The 16,310-nt window shown below is 47.3% G+C and overlaps 3 protein-coding genes across 3 annotated transcripts in view; all 3 read right to left on the reverse strand.

Annotated features, from left to right (window-relative positions):
- Positions 1-16,232, reverse strand: part of YPEL2 (yippee like 2) — a 78,766-nt gene extending 62,534 nt beyond the window's left edge. Inside the window, exon 1 of the mRNA XM_061470570.1 lies at positions 16,223-16,232. The gene's annotated coding sequence lies outside the window, so the exon portion shown is untranslated. The remainder of the gene's footprint in view (positions 1-16,222) is intronic.
- On the reverse strand, positions 807-6,372 carry SMG8 (SMG8 nonsense mediated mRNA decay factor). The gene is made up of 4 exons (XM_061470566.1): positions 4,641-6,372; positions 3,869-4,014; positions 2,594-3,469; positions 807-1,468 (listed from the first exon to the last, which is right to left on the reverse strand). Exons 1-4 carry the CDS (start codon positions 6,334-6,336, stop codon positions 1,271-1,273), a joined length of 2,916 nt encoding a protein of 971 aa, XP_061326550.1. The 5' UTR covers positions 6,337-6,372; the 3' UTR covers positions 807-1,270.
- PRR11 (proline rich 11) lies at positions 11,131-16,024 on the reverse strand. Its single transcript, XM_061470571.1, has 10 exons — positions 15,895-16,024; positions 15,217-15,325; positions 14,343-14,496; positions 13,690-13,812; positions 13,164-13,433; positions 12,915-13,013; positions 12,194-12,303; positions 12,029-12,088; positions 11,839-11,935; positions 11,131-11,368 (listed from the first exon to the last, which is right to left on the reverse strand). Exons 2-10 carry the CDS (start codon positions 15,321-15,323, stop codon positions 11,306-11,308), a joined length of 1,083 nt encoding a protein of 360 aa, XP_061326555.1. The 5' UTR covers positions 15,324-15,325; positions 15,895-16,024; the 3' UTR covers positions 11,131-11,305.
- Positions 16,233-16,310: the final 78 nt, after the last annotated feature.

Here is a 16,310-nt window from a genome sequence, read left to right on the forward strand (position 1 = left end):
GCCCTGCGCCGGTGGAAGCGGTCCGCAAACGCCGCCGGCCGTTCCCGGCTGCACGCGTTAATTCCTCGTCTCGCTTTCCCCGGGGCATGGCCGCGTCCCTCAGAGATAACCGTTCTCTGCAGCGCTGCTCATCTTGGCGCTTGAGCACCGCTCAGTGCTTGGTAACCCCGGAGGTTACTCGTGAGGAGGATCATGAGGTACCGTTGGCTTCACTGGTTAACACCCAGCTGATTGGAGATGTACTGAACACAGAGCAAGTCTCAGCTCTGGTCAGGCAGTGTAATTACTGTATTACAGCAAATTAAATTCTGTATGCATGCTAATTAAAAACAGAGATTCTAGAAATTCAGTTAGGCCTCCACCTGCAGCCACTGGCACTGATGCATCTTACCTCAAGTAAAAGTTAGGAGTTCATTGACCATGATTAACGTTTTGGCACCGGCAGTCACGTGCAAAGCTCGGGGGGTTTCAGCCGCCTCTTAGCCCATCCTGCAGCACATCTGGGAACCAAACTCCCTCAATCTGAGATTCAAACCAGGCCAAAGCTGTCCTTTCACAAGAAGTCTGTTTAATCACTGCAAGACAAGCTACACTGACAAGTTGCTTACAAGGAACAAGCTCTACGTTTTCCATAATTCCATACCAGCAGGTTTAGTTTCCAAAGAGATCTGACATTCCAAAATATTAAGTTGGCCTTTTAACAAAATCTGACCTGTGAATACAAATACAGTAAAATATCTCACCTTGATATGGGTAAGCCCAGATTCTGACTTTGGTATTAATACAAATCAGAACTGAAATCCCTGTAATTTAAGATAAGAAAAAAGGCAACCCACATTAAAAGCATCTATTGTTTACACAGAAATAGCTTGTTTAGGAAAAGATGAAAGATTCAGCTCATTATTGGCTCAGTATGACAAAAGAAACTTGATTTCAGGCAATACTAATTCTTAAATATTCCTAACTGTGTGTCTAGAAGGATAGGATGGAGAAAAGCACAATTCTCAAAACGTGGTAGTACAGGCTCAGCACGCTGCCAACCAGCTTTTATTTTTTTACATACAAAAATTTAATAAATGGAAAATTCCCATGTGTCTGATTCCTTCCTCTGCTTTGATACCAGACCTTCTTTCCAACCGACTGTGTTCCAGCAAAATACAGCAGCCCTCACAAGACTGCATCGATAGCTGTTAGGTAACAGACATGAATTAAAATCCATTTGGGTTGAAGACAGTCTTTTCAAACAAAACCCAATCCACCAGAATAATTGCTATTGTGTAACCGCTTTCAGTATCCCTCGGAGGACTTTGTAACTCATTAGTTGTTGGCTTTCTTTGGGAGGAAAGCAGGGGCCACGTTCTGTAACATATGCATAAGGAAACCTCAAAACCCATAGTCCGTCAGAGGGGAGCGTTATCTCCTGCTTCTCAGGGTAAAACACGGGGCAAGGTGGTGGCCCTGGCTGAACCTGAAATGAAAAGGAAGCATGAGCAGATAGTGAAACATCATTAGAATTAGAACAAAAAAAGCAAACAAAATAACAAAAAATACTTCAGGAAACCACTGTGCCGTTATTGTGAGACTCCATTTCCAGTTTTACCAGAGCGAAGATGTCAAATTTAAGGCTGCAGATTACATCCTACCAAAGAGATCCCCAATACAAACACAAGCCATTCGTGCCTTAGGGCATTAAAACTGGATTTCAATACTGCACTGCAGTTATCCATCCCCAAGCTGTTACCTCCCTCTAAATCAATGGGAATTTTCAAGGATTTCAGCAGCATTTAATAGGGCCTTTGTATAATTCACATTAGAAGCTTCAGAAAGTCTTATTCACATGAGAAACTGATGTGTGAAAGCCACACCATATAGCATCATAGATATTCATAATAAAAACACTCCCTTAGAAGTCAAAAGCTGTCCTACAGACCTAAGTTGGGAACGAAGAGCAAAGTAAGTATCAGCACAAACTGAACCTTCAATGTTTGCCTCAGTTTCAAACAATAACATGATAAATTGCAAATGGCATTTAAATGCTGGTGCTGCAGTCAGCATTCTGCCTTTAACTTCCACAGCAAAACAGGTTCTTATGGAGCTTTTTCTCCATTTTTTTTAATACATATTTAAAAACAAAATCCAACTAAAAACTAAACATCATTTCACCTCCTAAATTCAAAGGGTTACTAAGAGTAATCAAACTCAGCAATGAGTGGCTTCTTTTCTCTGACATTTAAAATGATTATTCATTCTTCTTATTAGCCACTTGTTCCCTTTTTTAAAAGAAGCAATTATTACAGCATGGAATGCCATTTATTCATCCTTGATAAAGTATTTTTTAAAGCTTACTTTACACAAAGTATAAAGCTGCCATAAACCAATCCTAAAGTTTAAAAAGAACCACACTGTTTATGAAACTGCTACATTTGGTGACTAGTGCCTTAGAGAACTCATTTGAAGTAGGTTTTGAGTCAGGAGTCTCCTGTAGCACCCCACTGACACCCTTTGCCTACCATGCTAGTGCTTTTTAGACCTGCAACTAATGCTGCACGAATCAACCCTGTCTGCACTCACCAGATTCCCTTTAATTTCTTACCTGAGGCGTTAGTGTAATCTGCAGTGGAGCATCAGGAACCACCACAAAGAGCCTCATGAACTGAGCATAATGTGGCTTCAGTCCCCGTCCCTGCGTCGAGGACAGGATATATAGTGGCATGTCAGAATTGAGGGCTTTGATGGCAGATTCCTTTGGCCCCCCTCCCATCACTTTCATGACCTTATCAGGCCCTGAACACATGAACCTCCTTCCACGTGCATCTTCATATTCAAATCCTACAAAAGCTCGAGCTATGTCATCTCTCCGTCTTCCTCTTCCCATCACAACCGCGCTTCTTTTTCCAGGAACAGCCTTGTTAGGTGCAGGCCAGGAATTGGTATCTAAGTCCCCTTCATCTTCAGTTCTTGTCCTGATGACAATGTCCCAAGGCATTAAATAGTTTGTTCCTGGGATAAAGCCTTGTTGATCTAAGCCTGTGTGGAAGTTATAAGCCTTAGCAGGCCCCAGCTTAACCAGTGACCAGCTGGAGAACTTGGGCAAAAGGCCTTTGGGGCAATTGGAGTGGAGCATCCCAGGGAGGTACTCAACAGTGGAGGCCTGGCGATCGACCAGACTCGGCCTTTTCTCACTTTTGCAGTCCCCGCTCTGCCCATGATTTTCTGTGTTGTCCCCTCCACCCTGGGCATCAGGCGGGTAAGTGCCCAAGCTGCCCGTTGACTGTCCCAGGCTGAGGGCTAAGCTCAGGCCTGTGCTTTCCCCCTGAGTCTGAGGTTCTTTTTCCTTTAGTTTCTCAATCTCGCCTTCTGGAGGGGCAGGTGACGACTCATCCCGAGCAGGCGCCGGATCAGGTGTGCTTGGCTGGAATACAGGAAAATTGATGTGCTCCAGTTTCCCACAGCATTTTTCTTCCAGCAGCTATGAGAAAGAAAACGTGGTTAACTTTCCATCTTCCACTTCCGAGATGTGAGAGTTCAGTCATAACATGCAGCAGCTACAATTAAGATTCAAGAGATTTGCACTATGTGATAACCAAAGCAGTGATGGGAATGCAGCCCACAGACACAATGAATTTCAAATTCACATGAACCAACACACTTGAAGTGTAAATAGATGCTCCTGTGTACATGCACTGGTGAAGACTTGCACTGCCTGCTCTGGTCAGCCCACCATGCAAAAAACTCCTTCTCCCAGAAATATCTTCCCCAGGCAACATCTGTAAGTTTATAAGGTGAAGAGAAACTTCACTTCAGAATACAGACTTTGTCAATGAAGCAAAAACACTGCTTGATGCAAAAATAGGGATCCAATAGTTACCTGGTAAAAGTCATAATTAGCTGCTTTGATATCAAAGGGATCATCCCGTGGAGCTTGTTTCCTTCCACAGTTACAGGCACCAGTGGAACGAGCCCGGCTGTTGTGGTACAGAACTGGAGGGTTTCTGTCTGCTTCTGGCTTTTCCCCTAAAAGCAAAATCAATCAAACCCCAGGTGAATTGCTCCCAATTTCTAGAGATTCTTTAGTTCCCTTCATCCACTGCTTCCTCCTTGCTATATATATAATTATTTGCCAGCAATGCCAGTTTGTCAAGCAACACATTCCTTTCTCACTTAAAGTTCCAGTGTAGGTTATACCATTAAACTGAACTTTCTTTGGTTTTACAGTCTTTTCATAAAAGGCATAAATACTCCTGCCTGCAATGAATATGTATCAGACAGTTTCTACTCCTTGACTGGTATCAGTCAATCTATTGAAGGGGGAGCACTTATACTTCCTAGGGAACTTCTGTTCTCTTACACATCTGCTGTTAGGAGGACTATAGTGTAATGCTTCTAATTAGCAAAACGGAAACAGAGTTACTACTAAAATCCAAATTACTACTGCCAGTGGACTCACTCCTAAATATCACTCAATGTAAAAGAAACCTGTACAACAGCTTTGCTGTAATTAATCCCCCTGTAAGAAGATGACACTTTAAAGCTGCCAAGCTTTTAGCTTCCACAAACATGCAAAGAGTTGGCATTTTCAGCCTAAAATATTCTAAAGCAGATATAAAATTAAACCATGAAACCCAAGGGAGCTTCTTTACCTGCTTTTGGGAGCAGATGAAACTTATGCACACAGTGTTGGTCAGTTAAACTTCGCTCTTCGCAGAGCTGATGCCCGTTGCTCCAGAACTTGTAGCAGTCCTCATTCAGCTGCATGGCGTACTTATGAAAGGCCGGCCCACGGGCGTGCTGGCTGTACACACGCAAGGCCTGTGCCAGCTGGTTCTTGTGGACTGTCATGGTGTAGTTGTGGGGCAGATTGGACTGGTAGGCACTGTGGGCCATGGGAAGAGCTTTCTGGCAACGGTTTTCAGAGAATTTGGTGTCTATATCTAAATAGCCTTCCAAGACTTTGATGCTACCCATGATTTTTGAGCTCAGTTCCCCAGTGGTCGGGTCATCATCTTTGCCTTCAATGGTCACTTCATACAGTTTTAAAGCTGCAGCAGCCCACTTCTGGTAGGTTGGGAGCTCGAAGTGAGAGGGCTGTGGGTTCCTTCCCACGCTGTCATCGAAGCCTTTCTTGCTGAGCACCAGCTCCACGTGCTGCCACAAGAACTCCTTAAGGGTGCAGTCCACAAGCTGCCCAGAGGAGCTGGAGCTGCTGCTCTCTGCATGGAAGGAGAGCTGCTGCCTGCCGTGCCGCATCATCTGATACCTCCTGGGTCCCGACAGGGTGGGAGCCAGCAGCGAGTCAGTCTCTCTCATGGTGCAGTTGTTCCTGAGTTGGTCAAGAAGCATGGCCACTGGATCATCTCCATCCAGGACCCCACCAGCCACAATGTACACAAACGCCTGGTTAGCAGGCACAGTGAACAGGCAGTTGATGCTCTGGTTGGTTAACACCCTGCTCTTGCGGAAGATGCGGTAGATCTGATCCTCCAGAGCATGCTGCAGCCTCCTCTTAGGGGAGTGCTTCTTGGGGGGTGGCTTTTCCAGGTGACCACAGGGGTCCTGGCCCCTGCTTGGGAGGGGATCCACCTTGAGGGCTCCGTTGAGCTGGAAGAGGAAGAGGAGGCGTGGAGGGCAGGGCCTGCAGTTGAGCTTCCATTCCTTGCCAATCGGGCAGTCTTTGATGGCAGCCTTCATGGAGGGCAGGACCTTCTGCCGCAGCCCATCCAGCGCCCTGAAGACGCGGTCGTAGGTGATGTCGAAGGAGCAGGTGGGGTGCACCAGCAGCAAGATGTGGCAGACAGAGAAGAGGTAGAGGAGGCTCAGGCAGTGCAGCTTCTCCTGGTGCTTCCAGAACTCGTGGGCCTCAGCGTGGGACAGTGGGGAAGGGCCACCGGAGGGATGGCCGGGCCCCGTCTCCCTGCTTTCGGCCGCCGCCAGGTCCCCGCATGCCCGCAGCAGCTGCCGCGTGTCACAGATGCTGGTGAGCACCAGGAACAGCACCCGGTTCTCCTGGCTGTAGTAGGCCTGCAGCTGGTTGTAGTCCTTGGTGGCCGGGTCGACCTCCTCCCCTAGGGCACCGTCCTCCAGGTCGGGGTCATCCTCCTCATCGAAGAGGGGGAAGACCTGCCGGTCGCACACGGTGTTCACCAGGGCCTCCTTCTCCGAGCACAGCTGCAGCGCCGTCTTCCCGAAGACGCCCACCACGCACACCTCCTCATCGCCGCCGCTCCCTTCGGCGGCGGCCGTGGCGGTCAGCAGCAGGTCCCGCAGGCTCATGGGCCCCACCGCCGGTGCCGCCGCCATGGCTCCCGCCCCCCCGGGCAGCCCGCCCGCCAGCGGCATGGCCCCGCTCCCGCAGCACCCGTCCGGAAGCGGCGGCCCCCCCGCCCGCGCATGCGCGACCCGCCCCGGGGGTGGGACTCAGCCGGTGCCGCGGGTCTGGCGCGGTCCTTAGTGGAGCTCGGTGCGCGGCAGCGGGGCCTGGGGCAGAGCCGGGCAAGGCCCGTCCGGCAGCGCAGCTCCTGGTGAGCCCGGCGATAGCGGAGCCAACAGCAGAGCGCGGAGCTGCCGCTCTCCTTTGAACCCTTTAACCTGCAGTTACCATCGGGATCGGGTCTGTAAAACAACAGAGTGAAAACTACGCAGTTTCAGCACAGGCACGTGGGCCAAGGGGACAATGCGCGGCCAAGGCGAACGGGCAGTAACAATGTTCATACGGGTAGCAGGAAGTAGCAGCGAAAACAATGTTTATGCTTAAAGCAAGCACTTGCCTAATATGGAATAGTTGCTTAAGCAATAGCGTGTGAACAGTAATATGATTGGCTGAAAGGCGTGTGATCGGTAAGGCCATTGGCCGGAGAAGTGTGTGCACACTGTGTCGTGATGGAAAACACAGCTGGCGCCAGCCTCTGGGCAGACTGCTGTAACAGCCGGTATGCTCGCTCAGTAAAGGTCTCTGATTGCGCCATGGCTGGAGTCTGTGCCTTAATACGCTACAAATGGTGCCCGAACAGGGACTTGAATAGGAGACTCACAGAGTCCGGACTGGTGGGATAGCCCGACTGAACCAAGGACTACAGAGGGATTGCGCACACATCACCTACTGGATAGGTGAGCAGCTGGGAGCCATGGGAGGGAAGCTATTCCAGGCACAGAAGTGCAGTATAGAGACTTTGTGTAAATGGTTAGATGCTCAAGAAAGGGCTGTGATGGGGCCTCAATTACTGACTTTGCTAGAATGGATTCAAAAGAATGTGCCAGATTTTCTGTCAGAAGGTGCTCTTCAAATAGCATGCTGGCAAGCGGTAGGGACACAGTTACGAGCCGCTGTTGCTGCAGATGTGTGTACAGGACCGCACCTTGGGACTTGGTAGCAGATTCTAGCCACACTAAAGACTAATCAACAGCAGTCCTCCTCCCCTGTCGCACCATTGGTACCTCTAGAGTCAGCAGGTCACCCTCCAGCGAACCCTAAACCATTCCCATTGACCAACATGTTTTTGTTGCAAAATGAAGAGGGTCCTGAGCCAAACTCTGAGGAAGGCAGTGATCCTTTTGATCCAGGACCAATAGACTGTGAAAAGGAGCCTGATTTATTCCCTCTGTCTCCTGATGTGAATGCTCCAGCAACAGTAGAAACCACAGCATGTAACTGGTAAGTCTGTAGAAAGGAGGCAATAAAGCAGGGTGACTGGCAAGTTGCTTTGGCATGCCATGTGATTTATCAACCCAATAGGCCACCTGAATGGCAAGAGCTTCCTTATGAAGCAGTTAAAGACATTTGTAAGGCAATTAAGCAGAGAGGTATCCATTCACCTTTTGCCGTGTCTCTGCTAGAAGCAACTGCAGAATCATATATCCTAACTCTGTATGACTGGAAAGCTTTATTGCATATGGTGTTAACCCCTAAGCAATTTATGATGTGGCAGAATGATTTTGTGTGATCACCTCAATGGAAAATATAAATCAAGGTCATGGAGCTGACTATGATCAGTTGGCAGGGGAAAATGCACTTGTCCTCCTCCTGCACAAGTGAATTATCCCCAGGAGGTGTATGTCCAAATTCAGGCTGCTGCCCTCTGGGCTGTTCAGAAAATTCCTGAGTCTGGACAGGGTGCAGCTGAGTCATTTGCTAAAATATTGCAAGGCCTGACAGAATCGTATCCTCTTTTTATAGACTGGTTACAGGCCACCCTAGAGCAGCAGATTGAACATGATGAAGCTAGGGAGTTGCTCCTTAGACAATTAGCTTATGAAAACACAAATGAACACTGCAAGCCTGCCTTGCAACCAACCCGTAATCGCAACCCAATCTTAGCAGATATGGTGCAGGGTTGTCAAAATATTGGACCTACCAGTAATCACACAGCAGCTTTAGTGAGTGCCCCAATGGCTCAGCTCAAAATGAGGGAAACAGGAAAAGGGGGTATAAGTTGCTATCAGTGCAGTGCCCCTGAGCATTTAAAGCCAGAGTGTCCAAAAACGGGCAGCAAAAAGGCTATAGCCCCTCACAATTGCCCTCGATGTGGAAAAGGAAAACACTGGGCCAATGAGTGTCACTCAAAATACCATGCTAATGGTTATGTGGTTCCTTCCATTTCAGGAAACAGGAGCTGGGGGGCGAGACCGCACATCCTGAACAACCAAAGAAATCCGCATCCTGGCATTCGGCCGGCGAGCTGCGGCCAGGAACCTCGGGAAGTGCTGGCTTGGACCTGGCTGTCCGATGCCCGGTCACCCTGAATGACACGCAAGTATCCCTGCTGCTGATGGGAGCCTATGGGCCGATCAGCAATGGCATGCATGCTTTATTCATCGGGTGTTCTTCTACTACTAAATTAGGCCTCTTTGTATTACCGGGTGTTACAGATGCTGACTATACTGAGAAATATTGATTATGGCTTGGACCCCTGTGCCCCCTTGTTATATCCCAGAGGGGCAGTGTATTGCTCAGCTTGTTCTGTTTGTTGGAGGGGTGACAGGGGGTCAAGTGGCCAGAGGTGGTTCTGGATTCAGTAGCACAGGAACCCCCCAAATATCTTGGGCCAAGGCTCTAAAGGACTTGCAACCCTTGATGACATGCTATATACAAGGTTTCAGATTAGTGGACACTGGAGCGGATGTTTTAATCATATAAAGTTCTGAGTAGCCCCCTAATTGGCTCACAAGAGAGCCTGCTTCCTGACATAATCTATGTCCCAGCCACAAAGGAAAACCTTGACTGGTTATTAGCAGAAGGCAGCATTGTGCAAATGGCCTTAGCAGACTATCAGGGACGACTCTCAATTCGTTATCCAAAACACAACCTTTGGACTGATATTTGCCATCTGCCTTTATATGTGAAACAGTGGTGCCACTCAGCGCCTGTAGTTGGTCTTACCATCTTCACCGATGGTTCTGGGAAAAGTAAAGAAGCAGGTATGGCGTGGAGGGACCCTGTAGCAGGCACCTGGAACACTGACACATCAGTTGCGACCCAGGGCTCCATGCAGGAAATCAGTTATAATGGGTGCCAGCATGATGTGTGCAGCCCTTGTCATCCTCAGTAGACTCTCAAGGATTGTGAGCTGCGCATGGATCTCAAAACCAAAACCTAATGTTTGGCTTACTCTAGCCAATGCCACTAATCAGTCCACCCTTTGTGTTGCCATGACCAGCCCCAGTGATCCATTCTGAACCTGTCTGGTTGGCATTCCTCTGACAGAACATGAATGGGACCAGCTATATAACCAAACGATTACACGCAACTGTACAGATCCAGGTAGGTGTGAGGCATTATGGTGGTGCCTAGGAACACGGTGATCCAATGCTAGTCAGCCTGCAGGATAGTATCAGAGCAATGACTCAGGAAATGGCATGAACAAAGTAGGTGACTTTCCTGCTCTCCCACTACATCCTCAGGAACTTGAAATACTGGGCTCCATACAAGCTACTGTATGTTTTTCTCTTAATACAGTAGTGGCCTGAACATAAACAAGACAGGAATTGATGTAAGTGGTGCTGGCATTTATCTCAGTAATTCTGCCTGGTGTAATTTCACTACTCCCTTATCAGTTACACCAGGGGCCAATGCAGGAGGTCTTCCGGATAATATTTTTCCAATCTGTGGTGATAGAGCATGGAAAGGAATTCCAGGTAAACCCCTGCACCTTTAGTCGTTTAACCATGTTTCATCCCAGTAATCAAGCCTGTGTTAATTGGACCCTACAGCACCAAAGAAGCAGATGCACCGCCGAACAATTCAGCTTAGCCTGTAACTCCCACATTGACTTTTGGAATTGCGAGCAAAGGTTTTTTGGTTCTTTAATTCCTTCTATTGCTACTGCCCATGCTTTAACCATACTCAATAAATTGGGCTGTTGGCTAGTGACAGAGTAATGCCACTAGCAATGCCCTGACAGGGTTGTTAACAGATGCTGATTCTGTGTGTCATGCAACACTGCAGAATTGGGCAGCGATAGACTTTTTGTTATTAGCCCAGGGGCATGGCTGTGAAGATTTCAACAGAATGTGCTGCATGAATCTGAGTGATCACTCAATTCACAAAAGCATTCAGGACTTGAAGGAATTATCTGGAGAGTTGCAACAAAACCAAGGGGGGGACCCGTTTGGACTGTTCTCTTAGCTGGGAAATTTTGGTCCTTGGCTTAGACATATAGCTGGCTTTGTTGTGATAGGGCTTATAGCGTTATTGATGATTATAATATGTCTGCCATGTTTTTCTTGTATCCAATGACTTATAAATCAAAGCATAAATCAAGTAATGCTTTCAAAACACATACTGTGCTCACTCTGCAAAGCTTAACAAAGAAGGGGGAAATGCAACAGCATATGATCAGTAAGGCCATTGGCTGGAGAAGTGCATGGTGAAGCACGTGGAGAAGGAGCATTGTTTTGTGATGGAAAATACAGATGGAACCAGCCTCTAGACAGCCTGCTATAAAAGCTTGTATGGTCACTCAATAAAGGTCTCTGGCTGCACCACAGCTGCAGTCCCTGCCTTAATACGCTACACAGGCACATATTTATATCACAAGCAGCACTGGTGCTGAGCACACCAACAGTCCCTGCCTCAGGTATCAAGAGGCTCAGGAAGTTTCTTAATTTTTTCACCATTAAGATGCAACCAAACCGAAACATGTTAGAAAGACATTGCCTTTAAAAAGCAGAAATCTGCCAAAGGGAGTTTATAAAGTCCTGTTCTTGTGCACGCAAGATTTACTTGCAAATATATAAGTCTGAGCAAGAGAAAAACAGCATTCGAGGGCCTTCCTAACCAGAGGTGACAAACGCAGTGTTCCATAAACTACTTCTATTCGTCAAAGCTGTTTGCAGCACTCAGCCGGGCAGGTGAGGGGCTCTGTGGATGTGCCATCTGTCAAAATAAGGACACGGTCAGCCTTGGAACATCCGAACTCAGTTCTAATTATGACTGAGATAAACTACTGCACAATTCTTAAATGATACCATAAAAGGAACCAGACATGGCAAATCCTTAAAATAAAGGACATTATTAACCTTCCGACTTTGTTCTCTTGTAAACTGGAACTATAGAGATGGTGTTGAGGAGCTGGAATGGCCATCAAGAAAACCTCTCAATTTTTCCTCATGGTATTGCCAAATAACCTGCTGGAACAGGCAACAGCATTCCCGTTCTGTTGTTTCTTTACTGTTAAAATGAGCACCCTTGGTTGTGTTAAGGAGCACTTTTGGATGGGAATTATGGAGACACTGCAGTGTGTGTAATACACACCAGTGGTGCTGGGCTGCAGGGTAAATCTGCATGGAATTCTGTGGATTTTAAAGTCAGTTTACCATTCCCAAAAGAGAGACTCCGCGACTTGCCTGAAATTTGCGTCGTAGTGCCTGTGTCATTAGTGGCGTCAACCCAGACCCACATTCTGTGTTTTCTTTGCCATTTAGTGGAGTGCCTCCAGGACTCCTGAACAGATCAGAAACAGGAGGAACTCTGATTAGTTCTCTGTTGTTTTTTTCTCTTCAGAGAAACAAAACAAGAGAATAGGAAGGAACTTACCTCTGGATATTGACTTTCTTCAGATGTTTTCGAAGATCTAAGTGATTTTTAGGAGGGGTACTAGAAGAACAAAACAAATTGTTAAAATGTTTTCCATTCTCTGAACAGTGTTAATCAGTGTTTAGAACAGAAAAAAAATCTAAAGAAAAGAAGAAAGTATCTTACATTAAGGAGTTTGTAACGTGAGCAGATGGCTTGGTTTTAGGTCTTAAACTAACACTCTGTAAATCTGAAACTGTAATTAAGGCCCTGCGTGTCTTCATTGGCGAGTCTGCCTGAAGGGATAAAAGACATAGCAAAATGAAACTTCCAAGTGTTTCACTGACCTTAAATCTATTTAATATTTATACTCTGAAATATTTCACAGAATCATAAAATGGTTAGTTGGAAAGGACCTTCTTTTCACTTAGTTCCATCTCCCCTGCCATAGGCAGGGATGCCTCAGGGATGGGTGACCATATCACCCAAGGCTCTGTCCAACCTGGGGTTTATGGCTGTTACACTTCTTTCGGTCATCAAAATTTGAGCGTGTCTTAGCTAAAAATATTTATTTTAAGACCCCCAAACTGTTGCAAACAAGATTTCAGCTGGGCAAACAAAACCTCCAAATCTGTTAATAACATACAGACATGATGCTACATGCTCTTAAGATAAAACCAGAACTGTCCTGCATGCCAGGCGAGTTTGGGTCACTTACTTTCTTCACTTCAAGTGCTGGGTGTAAGATCAGAATCATCACTTAAAGCTGATCACTGGGGTTTTGAAGAGAAGAATTAATTACCTGAGAAAGTTCTATGAGGGACTGACAGGCAGGAAATACTCTGGTTCAAGGTGGAGTTTGCCTTGATACACCATTGTCTGTTTAACCATATGTCTCCTGGTTTACCTTGTCCATCCTGCTTCTGCCATCTGCCTTCCTCAGTTTAACATTCAGGAGGTCTCTGAGGGTGATCTGCATTGGCCCATCTTTTTTCACTGGTGGAATCTGAGTACAAAGGCAGTTGGAAGGGAAATTAGAATTGGCAAGTGACTGAAGGTTCACAAAGATGCACATTCCTGATGGAACCAGGTCCAAGGAACCCGGCCCCGAGAAAAAAAAAAATTAAATAAACAGAGGAACCTTCTCACCCCCTACCAGAACTGCTTTGGAGCCATTGCCCCTTTTGAGGAGGAGTGGTGCTGGAGGCAGTTTTGGTGGGGGCAGTGGAGGTGGTGGTGGTGGTGGTGGTGGTGGAGGAGGAGGAAGAGGTGGAGGGGGTGCAAATGCAGGCTGCAGCTGTATTGCAGAAGGCCTGGATACTGGTGATGGCAGACCCATCTGCATTGGTACAGGAGCACCCACAAGTGGTTTATTACACCTTTGACAAAGAGAATTTTCTGAAGATGAGGCTGTGGTTCCATTCATCTGAAAACAAATAAATAAGAGAATATTAAATCCATTGGCAGAAGTAGATGGAATTTTAGACAGCAAAATTTCTAAGAAAGACATAGAAAGCCTCTTGCAAGGCTCACCAGCAAACCACTTCCCTCTAGCTATGAGGTAATGCTGAATGCAGAGAATGACCAAAGAGAAGCTCTTCAGATCCAGGTTTATTGGCACTGACCACAGCGCCTTACGTGTTATGCAAATGTTACCCTGCCCCACCACGAGTGAGACTGACCTGGAGTGCTCCTTGTAGTCTGGAAAATTCAGTTTCCAACTTTTTCAGCTGCTCTCTGAATGTATTTAGCTCCCTTAAGTAGATTTGTGACGGAAATATGGTGTCTTTAACCACTTTAAAACTCTAAGCACAAAGAGAAACCAGATTAGCATTTTCACTATCAAGTTATGTTTCCAGATACAGGGCTATGATTATTACTGGAAGTTCCATCACAAATGTTACTGTAGTCAACAGAAAGGCACAACACAAAGATACAAAATTTCACCAAATAGTTCCTTGGCAGGGGCACAGGGAATAACTTTCTCTCAAAAAAAAAATGAATTTCATCTAGAAATTCTGAACTGTAATTCACACGACTGAAAAGCTCATACAATCATTTCTGCTATGAAGACTGCACCCTGTCACTGCAAATTCTCCTAATATTCCAATAAAAAACCACAATTGCACGTATGCATTTAATGTCCACAGCTGCCTTGACACTCTTCTCATATTTATTTCTTCAACACTAGTTAGTAAGCACTAACTATGTTTTAGATGCTTCAATACACATAAGTAAATTTACAAGTTAGTTCTCAAATCTGACTGTATATCCTGTACCTGAGCGCTAAGAACAACCTCACACGCTGTCAAAAGTAGAGAAGTAGAAAACATACCTGTGCAACCGTGTTCTGGCACCAACAGTACAAAAATGACACTGTTGTTGTGAAGGGTTTTACCATGTTTTTCACACTGGGCAAGGCTACTGACCAGAGTGAGGACAGATGGCTTGGGACAGATGATGTGTTCAGAGGAAGATTACCTGCTGACCTGGAACAGAATGTTTCAGAATGAGGCCATAACTGTATTTCTCATTTCAGCCTTTTAAAAGAAGCTAAATGTGACCAATCATCTGGAAATGACAAGTACCAGCAACAGCAGGTGTCAACAGAGCAAACATGACCACAGAAACCAGGAAAGATCAAAATGCATTTTGATAAAGCGGAGTGTCATATTTACAATATATTTTTATCCAAATTGCTTTTCCTGCTTATAAAGTTTATGATAGAGTACCAGAAAATATACAAAAGATATCTGCCTTCCAATACTTTAATGGCGCCTTCAAGAAAACTGGAGAGGGCTTTGGACAAGGGCCTGTAGGGGCAGGCCAAGGGGAATGGCTTTAACCTGCCAGAAGGGAGACTGAGATGAGCTCTTAGGCAGAAGCTCTTCCCAGTGAGGGTGCTGAGGCGCTGGCACAGGGTGCCCAGAGAAACTGTGGCTGCCCCATCCCTGGCAGTGTTCAAGGCCAGGTTGGACACAGGGGCTTGGAGCAAGTTGCTCTAGTGGAAGGTGTCCCTGCCCGTGGCAGGGGTTGGAACTGGATGAGCTTTAAGGTCCCTTCCAACACAAACCAGTCTGTGAAACAATTCCACAGCATCCATGCCAGGACATAGACAAGCTTCAGGTACAATTTATGATGTCAGTTCCACACGGGGACCAAACAGTGGACCCAAAATTGAGTTAAAAAGCTCAAGCTGGGCCTCCTACCGTGGAGAACAACCTGAGCCCTGGGAGTTTGCAGCATCTCTTTCTTTTTCCTGTAGAAATTCTGCTCGAGCTCTGTGTTTTCGTCTGCGTTTCTTATACTTGGCCATTACTGTTTAAAAAGACACATTTACAATGAATGTACTGAAGCTGTCACACGGGCACAGAGCTACACCAAAGAGGCAAGAACATGAGCCACATTTCAGAAAATCCACCCAGAATTTAATCACTGTTGTCTTCCTAGAAGCATCATACACAGCTGAGGGAAAATACATCCTTAAGTTCCTATGATCCACAAGGATATATTTGTACACGGCGCTAACTATGTAAAGTCCCATTTTCTATGGCTTTTTGTTGGCAGTTGTGCTTTAACCCGAGGTGACAAACACTGCCCTTTGCGGAAATGGCGCTTGCGGAGAACGCTGGCAAAAGACGCGAAGGATCCGCACACGGGGTCCGGGCGGTGCCTGACCCGGTGCCTGACCCGGTGCCTGACCCGGCGCCTGACCCGGCGCCTGACCCGCTGCCTGACCGGCAGGCCCTGCTCCTGTCCGCGGCCTGCGCCAAGGAGCGGCCAGTTGCTCACACACCGAGCCCCGGTTGTATGACGGGTGCCCGGGGACATGAGGCCGCCATATCGCTCCCCACCGCGGGCGCCCCCTCTGACCCACCACCGCTCACCTACCGCTCGGCGCCGCCGATTCAAACTGCAACCCGCGCAGAGCCCAGCCAATGGGAGCGCCCCTCTCTGCCGTCCCGGCCCCCGCGGCCCGAGCTAGCAGCTCGCTGATTGGCAGCCGGACTGATGCGAGCCCGGGCTCCACGGGAGCGACGAATGGCCAATCGCGGGGAGACCCGACCCATCATTGGGTAAAGGCTTGGAGTTCCGCCAATCAGCTGCGGGACACCGCTCATCTGGGAAAGGCCAATGGGGCTGCAAGGCGGGGAAACTCCGGTTCCCTCCTCCGGTTCCCTCGGCGGCCCCGTGCTGCCCCGCCTCGCCAGACACGCTCCGCGGCTAATCGACCGCTCTCCTCGCCAGTTGCGGAGCTGCACCCCTACTCCAGCCATCCGCTGCTAGATTTCATTCTGGACCA

The sequence above is a fragment of the Pezoporus flaviventris genome, unplaced genomic scaffold, assembly GCF_033815535.1.
Source record: "Pezoporus flaviventris isolate CSIRO_AGI_PZ_B2104156 unplaced genomic scaffold, CSIRO_AGI_Pfla_v1 ptg000063l, whole genome shotgun sequence".
Lineage (NCBI taxonomy): Eukaryota > Metazoa > Chordata > Aves > Psittaciformes > Psittacidae > Pezoporus > Pezoporus flaviventris.